Here is a 16,558-nt window from a genome sequence, read left to right on the forward strand (position 1 = left end):
AACTCAAAGATCTGAAACATTTTCTGCAGACACAGAAGACCCGTTACTCCCAAATATTGTTCACAAATCTGTGTCAGTGAGCGCTTCTCCTTTGCCGAGATAATCCATCCCACCTCACAGGTGCAGCATATCAAGGTGCTGATTAGACAGCATGAATATTAGACTGCCCACAATAAAAGGCCACTCTGAAATGTGCACAGTTTTTCCTTAAGAGGAGGGGGGGGGGGGGGGTCAGAAAACCAGTGAGTATCTGATGTGGCCACCATTTGCCTCACTCAGTGTAACACATCTCCGTGGCATAGAGTTGATCAGGTTGCTGATTGTGGCCTGTGGGATGTTGGTCCGCTCCTCTTCTGTGCGAAGTTGCAGAATATTGGCAGGAATTGGAACACGCTGCCGTATACGCCGATCCAGAGCATCCCAAACCTGCTCAATGGGTGACATGTCCGGTGAGTGTGCTGCCATGCAAGAACTGGAATGCTTTCAGCTTCCAGTAATTGTGTACAGATCCTTGCAATATGGGGCCGTGCATTATCCTGCTGCACATGAGGTGATGGTCGTGGATGAACGGCACAACAATGGGCCCCAGGATCTCCTCACGGTGTCTCTGTGCACTCAGAATGCCATCAATAAAATGCCCCTGTGTTCGTTGTCCATAATATACGCCTGCCCATACCATAACCCCACCGCCACCATGGGCTACTTCATCCACAATGCTGATATCAGCAAACCGCTCACCCACATGATGTCACAAACACTTTCTGCCATCTGACCGTGAACACAACGCCTCTCCAACGTGCCAGACGCTCACCTTCCCACTCCCTGTGTAATAAGTTTGTGCCCCTCTGTGCACTGTCCATCTTAGTTTAGGGAAGATGTCTATTCCTTTCTACGTGGCATTTGTTTTCTAATGTATGCTGTGCTATGCTTAACACCGAGGGGTCCGATTACATCCATTGGAGCTGGGAGGGCAGCAGAGTAGTGGCCATCATCAGAGCACACGGCACTTGGTGTCACACCTGGATTAGCAGTGGTCATCATCAGAGGACATGGCACTTGGTGTCACACCTGGATGAACGGTGATCATCATCAAAACACATGGCACTTAGCACCAAACCTGGATGAGGAGTGGTCATCACGAGAGCATACTGTACTTGGTGTAACACCTGGACAAGCAGTGGATATCTTCAGAGAACACGGAACTTGTCCTCACACCTGGATGAGTGGTGGCCATCAGCAGAGCACACGGAACTTGATGTCACACCTGGGGGAGCGGTGGTCATCATAAGAGCACCCTGCACTTGGCATCATGCCTGGATTAGCAGTGGTCATCAGCAGAGCACACGGCCCTTGGTGTCACACCTGGATGAGCAGTGTTCATTATCAAAGCACACAGCACTTGGTGTCACACCTGGATGAACGGTGGCCACCCTCATTGTACATTGGACTTGGCGTCACACCTGGAATAGCAGTGGTTATCATCAAAGCACATGGCACCACACCTGGATGAGGAGTGGTCATCACGAAAGCATACTGCACTTGGTGTAACACCTGGACGAGCAGTGGCTATTTTCAGAGAAAACGGCACTTGTCCTCACACCTAGATGAGTGGTGGCCATCAGCAGAGCACACGGAACTTGGTGTCACACCTGGAGGAGTGGTGATAATAAGAGGACACAGGACTCCAGGTGACCTGGATGAGTGGTGGCTATCATCAGAGCGTAGTACCCAGCGTCACACTGGAACGCACCAGGGCCGGCCTTAGGGTGTGTGCGACACCACAGGGCGCATGGCCTTTCACTCCTCAAGGCGGTGCCAGATGGTCCCCTCCCTTGGCATCCAGTCACTGAGTTGATTCACCTGGTTTCCAGGCACTGCTGCTCTCAATTGAGTCCACAGATGTAACTAAGCATCTATCTCATCGCTGCCAGGACAGGGAATCGTTGGTTCCTTGCCCTGCTATTTGGCGTTCCGTTGTGCAAGATGACATCATCGTGCCACCTGTGATGTTCCACAGAAGCTGGCCTGGCCTTAGAAGGCCTCAACTGCATTGTTGCATAACTTTGCGGGATTGGGGATTTACTACATGTTATACAGGGACACAGAGCATGGATCACTGTACAAGGGGGCACAGAGCACGCGGCTCTATCTATTAGGGCACAGCATGTGGCATCATGTATGGGGGGCACAGAGCACGTGGCATCATGTATGGGGTGCACAGAGCACGTGGCCCTAGGTAGGGGGTGCACAGAGCACGTGGCCCTAGGTAGGGGGTGCACAGAGCACGTGGCCCTAGGTAGGGGGTGCACAGAGCACGTGGCCCTAGGTAGGGGGTGCACAGAGCACGTGGCCCTAGGTAGGGGGTGCACAGAGCACGTGGCCCTAGGTAGGGGGTGCACAGAGCACGTGGCCCTAGGTAGGGGGTGCACAGAGCACGTGGCCCTAGGTAGGGGGTGCACAGAGCACGTGGCCCTAGGTAGGGGGTGCACAGAGCACGTGGCCCTAGGTAGGGGGTGCACAGAGCACGTGGCCCTGCGTATATAGGGTGCAGATGTGTTAGCAAAGTGAGACGACGAAGATAACTGTGCGTCAAGCAGAGACGTGGCTGGAAGAAGTCATCATGGGGGTCTGAACAGGATGGAGACAACATCATCTGTGAGTCACTAAATGTAATGGTTTATTCTGGTGCTGCCCGTGTCTGATGAGTGCTGTAGTCACTGCTATGGTCTACAGCAGGATGATGGGTGGTAGCAAACCTTCACACCTCTTCAGGAGGCTGCAGTGTCACACTGGACCATGCTTGGTTCCGGTGCCATCTTAAGTTATGGGTTTCAGTTCCAGTTCAGGTTCCGTCCTTATGTTATGGGGTTCTGTGCCGTCCTTATGTTATGGGTTCGGTTCGGTTCCGTCCTTATGTTATGGGGTTCGGTTCCGGTTCCGTCCTTATGTTATCGGTTTCTGTTCGGTTCCGGTGCCGTCCTTATGTTATGGGTTTCGGTGCCGTCCTTATGTTATGGGGTTCGGTTCGGTTCAGTCCTTATGTTATGGGGTTCGGTTCGGTTCCGGTGCCGTCCTTATGTTATGGGGTTCGGTTTGGGTGCCGTCCTTATGTTAAGGGGTTCGGTTCGGTTCCGGTGCCGTCCTTATGTTATGGGGTTCGGTTCGGGTGCCGTCCTTATGTTATGGGGTTCGGTTCGGGTGCCGTCCTTATGTTATGGGGTTCGGTTCGGGTGCCGTCCTTATGTTATGGGGTTCGGTGCCGTCCTTATGTTATGGGGTTCGGTGTCGGAAGAAGAACACACGGAATGTAACACTAGCCGAGTCTACACCACTGTGTCGAGGGGGAGGGGTTCCGGTTCGGGGGTCACAGCGGAGACGTCCCAGGCGAGGTCAAAAATAAAATAAATAAATGTCTCTAAATCTTTGGGTAGAATTGTCCTTAATCCAAAACTTAACCCTGAAGCTGCTGGACGCCAGCGCACCACAATAAAGACACCCCAATGTGAGGTCCATAGCGCTCTCCAGTGAAGGATGGGGCTTCTACTCCTTGGGCTTGGCCAGATACTCCTTGTACATGGAGTAGAGCACACCTGGAGAGAGAGCAGAGGTCAGTACAAGGTAGAGGAGGTCTCCAGCCCCGGCGGTCTCTCCCCCCACACTCACCACAGGTCATTGCACCGACGATGAACCCCTGGGCCCCCACACGCATGTGGATGAGGTGCACGGACATCTTGGTGTCTCCCCGATGTCTTAGTCTGTACAGTCCAAAAGCCACAACGCCAAGAAAGCCGGCAATTCCTGGAATACAGAAGAGCAGTCACCGGCACAGCAGGGGTTAACACAGGGAAATTCATGAACCTCCCCCGAAAACACAACAGTGAGCGATGGTCCCGGGGACGTGGAAGGGGGAACACTCACCCACTGGCACAAACGGAGACTCCTTGGATTTCTTCATCAGTTTTGACGTCTGAGTCTCACCGAGGTCATAAGTGGGGAGGACGTCGCCTGCGCTGGAAGCCATGATGTCTGCTGGAGGAGACAACAGCCAATCAGGATGAGGGATCACATGACATCACACACTACAGCTCCCCCGCAGGCCGTCTACAGTAATGACGGGTGATGTACACTACAGCTCCCCCGCAGGCCGTCTACAGTAATGACTGGTGATGTACACACTACAGCTCCCCCGCAGGCCGTCTACAGTAATGACGGGTGATGTACTCTACAGCTCCCCCGCAGGCCGTCTACAGTAATGACGGGTGATGTACACACTACAGCTCCCCCGCAGGCCGTCTACAGTAATGACGGGTGATGTACACACTACAGCTCCCCCGCAGGCCGTCTACAGTAATGACGGGGTGAAGGGGGATGTACACACTACAGCTCCCCCGCAGGCCGTCTACAGTAATGACGGGTGATGTACACACTACAGCTCCCCCGCAGGCCGTCTACTGTAATGACGGGTGATGTACACACTACAGCTCCCCCGCAGGCCGTCTACTGTAATGACGGGTGATGTACACACTACAGCTCCCCCGCAGGCCGTCTACAGTAATGACGGGTGATGTACACACTACAGCTCCCCCGCAGGCCGTCTACAGTAATGACGGGGTGACGGGGGATGTACACACTACAGCTCCCCCGCAGGCCGTCTACAGTAATGACGGGTGATGTACACACTACAGCTCCCCCGCAGGCCGTCTACAGTAATGACGGGGGATGTACACTACAGCTCCCCCGTAGGCCGTCTACAGTAATGACTGGTGATAAACACTGCAGCTCCCCCGCAGGCCGTCTACAGTAATGACGGGGGATGAACACACTACAGCTCCCCCGCAGGCCGTCTACAGTAATGACGGGGGATGAACACACTACAGCTCCCCCGCAGGCCGTCTACAGTAATGACTGGTGATGTACTCTACAGCTCCCCCGCAGGCCGTCTACAGTAATGACGGGGGATGTACACACTACAGCTCCCCCGCAGGCCGTCTACAGTAATACTACAGCTCCCCCGCAGGCCGTCTACAGTAATGACTGGTGATGTACTCTACAGCTCCCCCGCAGGCCGTCTACAGTAATGACGGGGGATGTACACACTACAGCTCCCCCGCAGGCCGTCTACAGTAATGACGGGGGATGTACACACTACAGCTCCCCCGCAGGCCGTCTACAGTAATGACGGGGGATGTACACACTACAGCTCCCCCGCAGGCCGTCTACAGTAATGACGGGGGATGAACACACTACAGCTCCCCCGCAGGCCGTCTACAGTAATGACTGGTGATGTACTCTACAGCTCCCCCGCAGGCCGTCTACAGTAATGACGGGGGATGTACACACTACAGCTCCCCCGCAGGCCGTCTACAGTAATGACGGGTGATGTACTCTACAGCTCCCCCGCAGGCCGTCTACAGTAATGACTGGTGATGTACTCTACAGCTCCCCCGCAGGCCGTCTACAGTAATGACGGGGGATGTACACACTACAGCTCCCCCGCAGGCCGTCTACAGTAATGACTGGTGATGTACACACTACAGCTCCCCCGCAGGCCGTCTACAGTAATGACGGGGGATGTACACACTACAGCTCCCCCGCAGGCCGTCTACAGTAATGACGGGGGATGTACACACTACAGCTCCCCCGCAGGCCGTCTACAGTAATGACGGGGGATGTACACACTACAGCTCCCCCGCAGGCCGTCTACAGTAATGACGGGGGATGTACACACTACAGCTCCCCCGCAGGCCGTCTACAGTAATGACGGGGGATGTACACACTAAAGCTCCCCCGCAGGCCGTCTACAGTAATGACTGGTGATGTACACTACAGCTCCCCCGCAGGCCGTCTACAGTAATGACTGGTGATGTACACTACAGCTCCCCCGCAGGCCGTCTACAGTAATGACGGGGGATGTACACACTACAGCTCCCCCGCAGGCCGTCTACAGTAATGACGGGGGATGTACACACTAAAGCTCCCCCGCAGGCCGTCTACAGTAATGACTGGTGATGTCCTCTACAGCTCCCCCGCAGGCCGTCTACAGTAATGACGGGGGATGTACACACTACAGCTCCCCCGCAGGCCGTCTACAGTAATGACTGGTGATGTACACACTACAGCTCCCCCGCAGGCCGTCTACAGTAATGACGGGGGATGTACACACTACAGCTCCCCCGCAGGCCGTCTACAGTAATGACGGGGGATGTACACACTAAAGCTCCCCCGCAGGCCGTCTACAGTAATGACTGGTGATGTACACTACAGCTCCCCCGCAGGCCGTCTACAGTAATGACTGGTGATGTACACTACAGCTCCCCCTGCAGGCCGTCTACAGTAATGACGGGGGATGTACACACTACAGCTCCCCCGCAGGCCGTCTACAGTAATGACTGGTGATGTACACTACAGCTCCCCCTGCAGGCCGTCTACAGTAATGACGGGTGATGTACTCTACAGCTCCCCCGCAGGCCGTCTACAGTAATGACGGGTGATGTACTCTACAGCTCCCCCGCAGGCCGTCTACAGTAATGACTGGTGATGTACTCTACAGCTCCCCCGCAGGCCGTCTACAGTAATGACGGGGGATGTACACACTACAGCTCCCCCGCAGGCCGTCTACAGTAATGACGGGGGATGTACACACTAAAGCTCCCCCGCAGGCCGTCTACAGTAATGACGGGGGATGTACACACTACAGCTCCCCCGCAGGCCGTCTACAGTAATGACTGGTGATGTACTCTACAGCTCCCCCGCAGGCCGTCTACAGTAATGATGGGGGATGTACACACTACAGCTCCCCCGCAGGCCGTCTACAGTAATGACGGGGGATGTACTCTACAGCTCCCCCGCAGGCCGTCTACAGTAATGATTAGAGATGAGCGAATCGTAGTTGACCAAGTAGAATTCGATCCAAATTTCAGGAAAAATTCGATTTGCACCAAATTCGAATTTCCTCACGTTTCGTGGTAACGAATCTTATTTTTTCCTAAAATGGCTGCTGCACGTGTGAGGACATGGAGCAAGGAACTCTGGGAAGGAGGGATCACCCACAATGCCATGCATGCAGCCAATCAGCAGCCAGCCAGCCCTGTGATGTCACAGCCCTATAAATAGCGGCAGCCATCTTGGATTCTGCCAGTTTCCAGTGTAAAGATAATTCAAGGTGCAGGGAGAGGACAGGGAGGCATCATCTGCACTATAAACGGAGACCAGGGTTCAGCCTGGGGAACAGGAGCGATCCTATTACACCTCGCTGCGCTGACTGCGCAGCCACACTGCTGTTATTCTGCTGCTTTTAGGTGGTTTGCACTTTATGATCAGTAATTCCAGCACACCCCGAAAACGGCTGCAAGATACGTACGTCCTATTAGCCGCTCTGCAGTGAGTTGTGTTATTTTTTTGGGGGTGGAATTTATTATTTAGAAAAAATAATAAATATATATACACACACACACACACACGTGTCTTAACCGCCTCCGGACCGCCTAGCGCAGATCTGAGGTCCGTAGGCGGCAGCTGTGCGCTCAACGACGCATCGGCGCGTCATCTTGCGATAGCCGAGATTTCCTGTGAACCGCGCACACAGGCGCGAGCGTTCACAGGAACGGAAGGTAAGCGAGTGGATCTCCAGCCTGCCAGCGGCGATCGCTCGCTGGCAGGCTGGAGATGTGATTTTTTTAACCCCTAACAGGTATATTAGACGCTGTTTTGATAACAGCGTCTAATATACCTGCTACCTGGTCCTCTGGTGTCCCTTTTGTTAGGATCGACCACCAGAGGACACAGGCAGCTCTGTAATAAGTAGCACCAAACACCACACTACACCCCCCCGCTATTAACCCCTTATAAACCCCTGATCACCACCCCCCTGTCATTGATCACCCCTCTGTCATTGATCACCCCCCTTTAAGGCTCCATTCAGACGTCCGTATGATTTTTACGGATCCACAGATACATGGATCGGATCCGCAAAACACATACGGACGTCTGAATGGAGCCTTACAGGGGGGTGATCAATGACAGGGGGGTGATAACCCCATATACACTCCCTGATCACCCCCCTGTAAGGCTCCATTCAGACATTTTTTTTTGGCCCAAGTTAGCTGGAAATTGTAAGAAAAAAAAAACAAAAAAAAAAACAAAGTCTCATATTCCACTAACTTGTGTCAAAAAATAAAATCTCCCATGAACTCGCCGTACCCCTCACGGAATCCAAATGCGTAAACATTTTTAGACATTTATATTCCAGACTTCTTCTCACGCTTTAGGGCCCCTAAAAAGCCAGGGCAGTATAAATACCCCACATGTGACCCCATTTCGGAAAGAAGACACCCCAAGGTATTCCGTGAGGGGCATATTGAGTCCATGAAAGATTGAAATTTTTGTCCCAAGTTAGCGGAAAGGGAGACTTTGTGAGAAAATACAAAAAAAAATAAAAAATCTATTTCCGCTAACTTGTGCCAAAAAAAAAATAAAAATTCTATGAACTTGCCAGGCCCCTCATTGAATACCTTGGGGTGTCTTCTTTCCAAAGTGGGGTCACATGTGGGGTATTTATACTGCCCTGGCATTTTAGGGGCCCAAAAGCGTGAGAAGAAGTCTGGGATCCAAATGTCTAAAAATGCCCTCCTAGAAGGAATTTGGGCCCCTTTGCGCATCTAGGCTGCAAAAAAGTGTGACACATCTGGTATCGCCGTACTCAGGAGAAGTTGGGCAATGTGTTTTGGGGTGTCATTTTACATATACCCATGCTGGGTGAGAGAAACACACCGCCATACAGGCACAGCGCTCCACACCGCCATACAGGCACAGCGCTCCACACCGCCATACAGGCACAGCGCTCCACACCGCCATACAGGCACAGCGCTCCACACCGCCATACAGGCACAGCGCTCCACACCGCCATACAGGCACAGCGCTCCACACCGCCATACAGGCACAGCGCTCCACACCGCCATACAGGCACAGCGCTCCACACCGCCATACAGGCACAGCGCTCCACACCGCCATACAGGCACAGCGCTCCACACCGCCATACAGGCACAGCGCTCCACACCGCCATACAGGCACAGCGCTCCACACCGCCATACAGGCACAGCGCTCCACACCGCCATACAGGCACAGCGCTCCACACCGCCATACAGGCACAGTGTTCTACACCGCTATACAGGCACAGTGTTCTACACCGCTATACAGGCACAGTGTTCTACAACGCTATACAGGCACAGTGTTCTACACCGCTATACAGGCACAGTGTTCTACACCGCTATACAGGCACAGTGCTCTACACCGCTATACAGGCACAGTGCTTCTACCACCGCTATACAGGCACAGTGTTCTACACCGCTATACAGGCACAGTGTTCTACACCGCTATACAGGCACAGTGCTCTACACCGCTATACAGGCACAGTGTTCTACACCGCTATACAGGCACAGTGTTCTACACCGCTATACAGGCACAGTGTTCCTACACCGCTATACAGGCACAGTGCTTCTACACCGCTATACAGGCACAGTGTTCCTACACCGCTATACAGGCACAGTGTTCTACACCGCTATACAGGCACAGTGTCTACACCGCTATACAGGCACAGTGTTCTACACCGCTATACAGGCACAGTGTTCTACACAGATATACAGGCACAGTGTTTCTACACCGCTACTACAGGCAGTGTTCTACACACTATACAGGCACAGCGCTCTACACCGCTATACAGCACAGCTATACAGGCACAGTGTTCTACACCGCTATACAGGCACAGTGTTCTACACCGCTATACAGGCACAGTGCTCTACACCGCTATACAGGGCACAGTGCTCTACACCGCCTATACAGGCACAGTGCTTACACCGCTATACAGGCTACAGGCCTCTACACCGCTATACAGGCACAGTGTTCTACACCGATATACAGGCCACAGTGTTCTACACCGATATACAGGCCACAGTGTTCTACACCGATATACAGGCACAGTGTTCTACACCGATATACAGGCACAGTGTTCTACACCGGCTATACAGGCACAGTGCTCTAACACCGCTATACAGGCACAGTGCTCTACACCGCTATACAGTCACAGTGTTCTACACCACTATACAGGCACAGTGCTTCTACACCTCTATACAGGCACAGTGTTCTACAACCTCTATACAGGCACATGTGCTCTACACCAGCTATACAGGCACAGTGTTCTACACCACCGCTATACAGGCACAGTGCTCTACCACGCTATACAGGCACAGTGTTCTACACCGCTATACAGGCACAGTGCTTCTACACCGCTATACAGGCACAGTGCTCTACACCACTATACAGGCACAGTGCCTCTACACCACTATACAGGCACAGTGCTCTACACCGCTATAGAGGCACAGTGCTTCTACACCGCTATACAGGCACAGGCGTCTACACCGCTATACAGGCACAGCGTTCTACACCGCTATACAGGCACAGTGTTCTACACCACTATACAGGCACAGTGCTCTACACCGCTATACAGGCACAGTGCTCTACACCGCTATACAGGCACAGTGCTTCTACACCGCTATACAGGCACAGTGTTCTACACCGCTATACAGGCACAGTGTTCTACACCGCCTATACAGGCACAGTGTTCTACACCGCTATACAGGCACAGTGTTCTACACCGCTATACAGGCACAGTGTTCTACACCGCTATACAGGCACAGTGTTCTACACCGCTATACAGGCACAGTGTTCTACACCTCTATACAGGCACAGTGTTCTACACCGCTATACAGGAACAGTGTTCTACACCTCTATACAGGCACAGTGTTCTACACCACTATACAGGCACAGTGTTCTACACCGCTATACAGGCACAGTGCTCTACACCGCTATACAGGCACTCTGCAGACAGGAAGTAGACGGTTTGTAACGCAATTCGCCGCAAATAAATTTGGATCGAATCTTTTCAGAAGATTCGGTGAACCGGCCAAATCAAATTTTGAGAAATTCACTCATCTCTAGTAATGACAGGTGATGTACACACTACAGCACCCCACAGGCCATCACTACCCCGGATAATACCCCCGTTACCCTCCAGCAGCACTGCCCCCCAAAAATACCCAGTTACTCTCCAGTAGCACTGCCCCCTCCTTCTCCCGGATAATACCCCGTTACCCTCCAGCAGCACTGCCCCCATTCTCCTGGATAATACCCCGTTACCCTCCAGCAGCACTGCCCCCCTTCTCCCGGATAATACCCAGTTACCCTCCAGCAGCACTGCCCCCCTTCTCCCGGATAATACCCCGTTACCCTCCAGCAGCATTGCCCCCCTTCTCCCGGATAATACCCCGTTACCCTCCAGCAGCACTGCCCCCCTTCTCCCGGATAATACCCCGTTACCCTCCAGCAGCACTGCCCCCCTTCTCCCGGATAATACCCCGTTACCCTCCAGCAGCATTGCCCCCCTTCTCCCGGATAATACCCCGTTACCCTCCAGCAGCACTGCCCCCCTTCTCCGGATAATACCCCGTTACCCTCCAGCAGCACTGCCCCCGGATAATACCCCCGTTACCCTCCAGCAGCATTGCCCCCTTCTCCCGGATAATACCCCGTTACCCTCCAGCAGCACTGCCCCCGACCAGTGATGGTCACACACACGGTCCGGCTGCGGTACCGCCTCACACACCTCTGTCACCGGTCTCGCCGTCTTCTTTCTGCTGTCAGTGTGCGCGGCGCTTCCGGTGTCCTATACTTCTCCACCAGGTCATGACGTCACGGGGCGGGGCCTCAGACTTAATCAAGGTGAAGTAGGAGTCCATGGTGACCTTCCTGGGGCTCAGGCCATAGCCTTCCTGCTGTTGCGGACAACCGGGTCGGCCCAGACCCAGTCCCCTGGTAGCGGTAACGAGCAGGAAGGACGACCCCACCGGACGCGGCTCCACAGAGAGCCTGAAGGCGCCATATCAAGGGTCCGGACTACAACTCCCATGGTACCGTGCGCTGTGACGTCACAGGATGCCGGCTTGTCTCTGATTGGCCGTGATGATATGTAGGCGGGTCCAGAACCGGTTAGGATGAGACGTGTTGAAGGGCGGTGCCCTGGCTCCAAATTTTGGTGTGTGCGTGTGTGGCGGGATGACGTCACGAGACGGTTACCCGGGAAACCGCTTCAGGCAAAAATCCGTCACCGTGACTCAGCCCGACAGCCAGTCACCTGACCCCCATCATCCTGACATGTGGCCCTAACGTTATTGTAGGGCCCCCAACTGCTCGCTGTGTGGTCCTATCGTTATTGTAGGGCCCCCAGCGTCCTGCCATGTGGCCCTCTCATTTTCCTAGGGCCCCCAGCGTCCTGCCATGTGGCCCTCATTATCCTAGGGCCCCCAGTGTCTTGCCATGTGGCCCTCTCATTTTCCTAGGGCCCCCAGTGTCCTGCCATGTGGCCCCGTCATTATCCTAGGGCCCCCAGCGTCCTTCCACGTGGCCCTCTCATTTCTTAGGGCCCCCAGTGTCCTGCCATGTGGCCCTCTAATTATCCTAGGGCCCCCAGCGTCCTGCCATGTGGCCCTCTAATTATCCTAGGGCCCCCAGCGTCCTGCCATGTGGCCCTCTCATTATCCTAGGGCCCCCAGTGTCCTGCCATGTGGCCCTCTTATTTTCCTAGGGCCCCCAGTGTCCTGCCATGTGGCCCCGTCATTATCCTAGGGCCCCCAGTGTCCTGCCATGTGGCCCTCTTATTATCCTATGCCCCAACATCCTGCCATGTGGCCCCGTCATTATCCTAGGGCCCCCAGTGTCCTGCCATGTGGCCCCGTCATTATCCTAGGGCCCCCAGTGTCCTGCCATGTGGCCCTCTTATTATCCTAGGCCCCAACATCCTGCCATGTGGCCCCGTCATGATCCTAGGGCCCACAGCGTCCTGCCATGTGACCCTCTAATTATCCTAGGGCTCCCAGTGTTCTGCCATGTGGCTCCGTCATTATCCTAGGGCCCCCAGCGTCCTGCCATGTGGCCCCGTCATTATCCTAGGGCCCCCAACGTCCTGCCATGTGGCCCCGTCATTATCCTAGGGCCCCCAGCGTCCTGCCATGTGGCCCTCTCATTATCCTAGGGCCCCCATTGTCCTGCCATGTGGCCCTCTCATTATCCTAGGGCCCCAGTGTCCTGCCATGTGGCCCTCTCATTATCCTAGGGCCCCCATTGTCCTGCCATGTGGCCTTTTTATTATCCTATGCCCCAACATCCTGCCATGTGGCCCCGTCATTATCCTAGGGCTCCCAGTGTTCTGCCGTGTGGCCCCGTTATTATCCTAGGGCCCCAGCATCCTGCCATGTGGCCCTCTCATTTCCTAGGGCCCCCTGTGTCCTGCCATGTGGCCCTCTCATTATCCTAGGGCCCCCATTGTCCTGCCATGTGGCCCTCTCATTTCCTAGGGCCCCCTGTGTCCTGCCAGGTGGCCCCGTCATTATCCTAGGGCCCCAGCATCCTGCCATGTGGCCCCGTCATTATCCTAGGGCCCCCAGCATCCTGCCATGTGGCCCCGTCATTATCCTAGGGCCCACAGCGTCCTGGCATTTTATTATAGCACATTTGATAGGCAGCGCACATGTGATAAGCGGCATACATGTGATAAGCGGTGCATGTACATAATACAGACTGGTGCAGGAGGAGAGAGGGCGCTGCCCGCGAGGCTTACAATCTACAAGGTATGGGGGGAGGACACAGTAGGTGCGGGTGAAGCTGGTCATGGCGGTATAGCGGCAGCAGGGTCACTGGTTGTAGACTGCTCTGAAGAGGTGGCTTCAGGTTCCTCCTGATGGTCCCCACTGTCGGTGAGAGTCTGATATGTTGGGGTACAGAGTTCCGGAGTGTGGGGGGTGCACGGGACAAATCCTGGAGGAGATTGTAGGAAGAGGAGCGCAGGAGGTCCTGTGAGGATCGGAGATTACGGGTGGGGATGTATCGGGGTCAGGTCCCAGATGTACGGACTCACTTAGCGGTTGGAGTCTCTGAGCAGTGGGGAGGCAGAGAGAAGAGGCAGCAGAGTTGAGGATAGATTGGAGCGAGGGAGCTAGAGCGAAGGCCACAGAGGAGGATGTTACAGTAGTCCAGGTGGGAGATGATGAGGGCATGTACAAGCGTGTTTGTACTCTCCGGGTCCAGGAACATACAGATGCGGCAGATGTTTTTGAGTTGGAGGCGGCAGGTGGTGGAAAGGGCTTGGATGTGCGGTCGGAAGGAGAGGGCAGAATCCAAGGTCACCCCAAGGCAGCAGACGGGGATAGATCTGTAAAGGGGGAGGCGTAGTGAGGTGGGGGGAGATGGTAGATTCGGTTTTATCCATGTTAAGGTTTAGAAAGCGAGAGGAGAAGCAGGGGGCCACAATGTCTGATGATGAGGGCTGAACATAAGAGGTATTTACACCTGAAATACTGTCCACACCATGTACCACTAATGTCAGGCCAGCCCCCCAGGACTCCCCTCTAATGGGAGCATACATGATAAATACATGTCTGATGGTTGGGGGCCACACCGACTAGTATCAAGGGCCGCAGACTGTGCACCCCTGAGATAGAGGATAGGCATTGTGAGATTCTGGATAGTATGGCGGTGAGGTCTGGACCAGAGAGGTAGACTTATGTGTCGTCAAATCCATGGGGCTCCATGAGCTGCCGAAGGTGGAGATAGAGAAGAGCAGGAGGGACGTCAACAGAGATGGGCAAAACCGGAGTATCGGTGAGAGACACTAAGGCCTTCTTCACATGGGCGTGTCCGGATGCGTCCCGGTGCATTGCGGCAAAACCGCGCAAGTAGGTACCCAATTGCAGTCAGTTTTGACTGCGATTGCGTTCCGATGTTCAGTTTTTATCGCGCGGGTGCAATGCGTTTTGCACGTGTGAAAGAGGCCTAAGGGGGTTATTTACTATTCTGAAATACGCCTAAATGATGTGTATTTCAGGCTCAGACAGAGATGTGACGGTTAGTTGTGCCGCTATCTGCAACTTTGCCCCGCTCACACCAGGCCTAAAAAGGGCCAGGACGGGCCAGCAGGCCCATCTCATTCATCATTTTCTACACCAGTTTTAGGAGGATGCGCCGAAGTTATGGAGAGGCCTGTGATTCTTCATAACTTCGGCAGAACCACCGCCAGCTATGGGCCTAAAACACCGGTCTTAATAAATGTGCCCCTAAATGTCCAGTCTGTGAGGGGATCCAGGGGAGGGCCAAGAGATGACGGAGTTTGGAACAGAAGGGAGTGGTCAACTGTGTCAAAGGTAGATGACAGGTCCAGGAGGAGGAGGACAGAGTAATGTAGAAAGCAGAGGACAGGTCCAGGAGGAGAATGGCAGAGTGATGTAGAAGGCAGAGCACAGGTCCAGGAGGAGAAGGGCAGAGTGATGTAGAAGGCAGAGGACAGGTCCAGGAGGAGAAGGGCAGAGTGATGTAGAAGGCAGAGGACAGGTCCAGGAGGAGAAGGGCAGAGTGATGTAGAAGGCAGAGGACAGGTCCTGGAGGAGAAGAAGGGCATAGTGATGTAGAAGGCAGAGGACAGGTCCAGGAGGAGAAGGGCAGAGTGATGTAGAAGGCAGAGGACAGGTCCAGGAGGAGGAGGACAGAGTAATGTAGAAAGCAGAGGACAGGTCCAGGAGGAGAAGGGCAGAGTGATGTAGAAGGCAGAGGACAGGTTCAGGAGGAGAAGGGCAGAGTGATGTAGAAGGTAGAGGACAGGTCCAGGAGGAGGAGGGCAGAGTAATGTAGAAGGCAGAGGACAGGTCCAGGAGGAGAAGGGCAGAGTGATGTACAAAGCAGAGGACAGGTTCAGGAGGAAAAGGGCAGAGTGATGTAGAAGGCAGAGCACAGGTCCAGGAGGAGAAGGGCAGAGTGATGTAGAAGGCAGAGGACAGGTCCAGGAGGAGAAGAAGGGCAGAGTGATGTAGAAGGCAGAGGACAGGTCCAGGAGGAGAAGGGCAGAGTGATGTAGAAGGCAGAGCACAGGTCCAGGAGGAGAAGGGCAGAGTGATGTAGAAGGCAGAGGACAGGTCCGGGAGGAAACGGGCAGAGTGATGTAGAAGGCAGAGGACAGGTCCGGGAGGAAACGGGCAGAGTGATGTAGAAGGCAGAGGACAGGTCCAGGAGGAGAATGGCAGAATGATGTAGAAGGCAGAGGACAGGTCCAGGAGGAGAATGGCAGAATGATGTAGAAGGCAGAGGACAGGTCCAGGAGGAGAAGGGCAGAGTGATGTAGAAGGCAGAGGACAGGTCCAGGAGGAGAAGGGCAGAGTGATGTAGAAGGCAGAGGACAGGTCCAGGAGGAGAAGGACAGCATAATGTAGAAGGCAGAGGACAGGTCTAGTAGGAGGAGGATAGAGTAAGGTCAAAGGCAGAGGACAGGAGGAGGACAGAGTAATGTAGAGGACAGGTCCAGGAGGAGGACAGAGTAATGTAGAAGGCAGAGGACAGGTCCAGGAGGAGGAGGACAGAGTAATGTAGATGACAGAGGACAGGTCCAGGAGGAGGAGGACAGCATAATTTAGTGTCCTGCCATGTGGCCCTCTCATTATCCTAGGGCCCCAGTGTTCTGCCATGT

General features: G+C 54.2%; 1 protein-coding gene across 2 annotated transcripts; it reads right to left on the reverse strand.

Annotated features, from left to right (window-relative positions):
* Nucleotides 1-2,656: 2,656 nt before the first annotated feature.
* Nucleotides 2,657-11,917, reverse strand: LOC122929106 (HIG1 domain family member 1A, mitochondrial-like). Of its 2 annotated transcripts, none has more exons than XM_044282576.1 (4): nucleotides 11,657-11,917; nucleotides 3,919-4,026; nucleotides 3,664-3,798; nucleotides 2,657-3,590 (listed from the first exon to the last, which is right to left on the reverse strand). In XM_044282576.1, the coding sequence occupies exons 2-4, from the start codon at nucleotides 4,019-4,021 to the stop codon at nucleotides 3,541-3,543; spliced, it is 288 nt and encodes a 95-aa protein (XP_044138511.1). In that variant the 5' UTR covers nucleotides 4,022-4,026; nucleotides 11,657-11,917; the 3' UTR covers nucleotides 2,657-3,540. The 2 variants fall into 2 exon arrangements, with proteins under 2 accessions (XP_044138511.1, XP_044138510.1); XM_044282575.1 differs by having other exon boundaries at nucleotides 3,919-4,029.
* Between the last annotated feature and the right edge of the window lie 4,641 nt (nucleotides 11,918-16,558).

The sequence above is a fragment of the Bufo gargarizans genome, chromosome 2 (assembly GCF_014858855.1).
Source record: "Bufo gargarizans isolate SCDJY-AF-19 chromosome 2, ASM1485885v1, whole genome shotgun sequence".
Classification (NCBI taxonomy): Eukaryota; Metazoa; Chordata; class Amphibia; order Anura; family Bufonidae; genus Bufo; species Bufo gargarizans.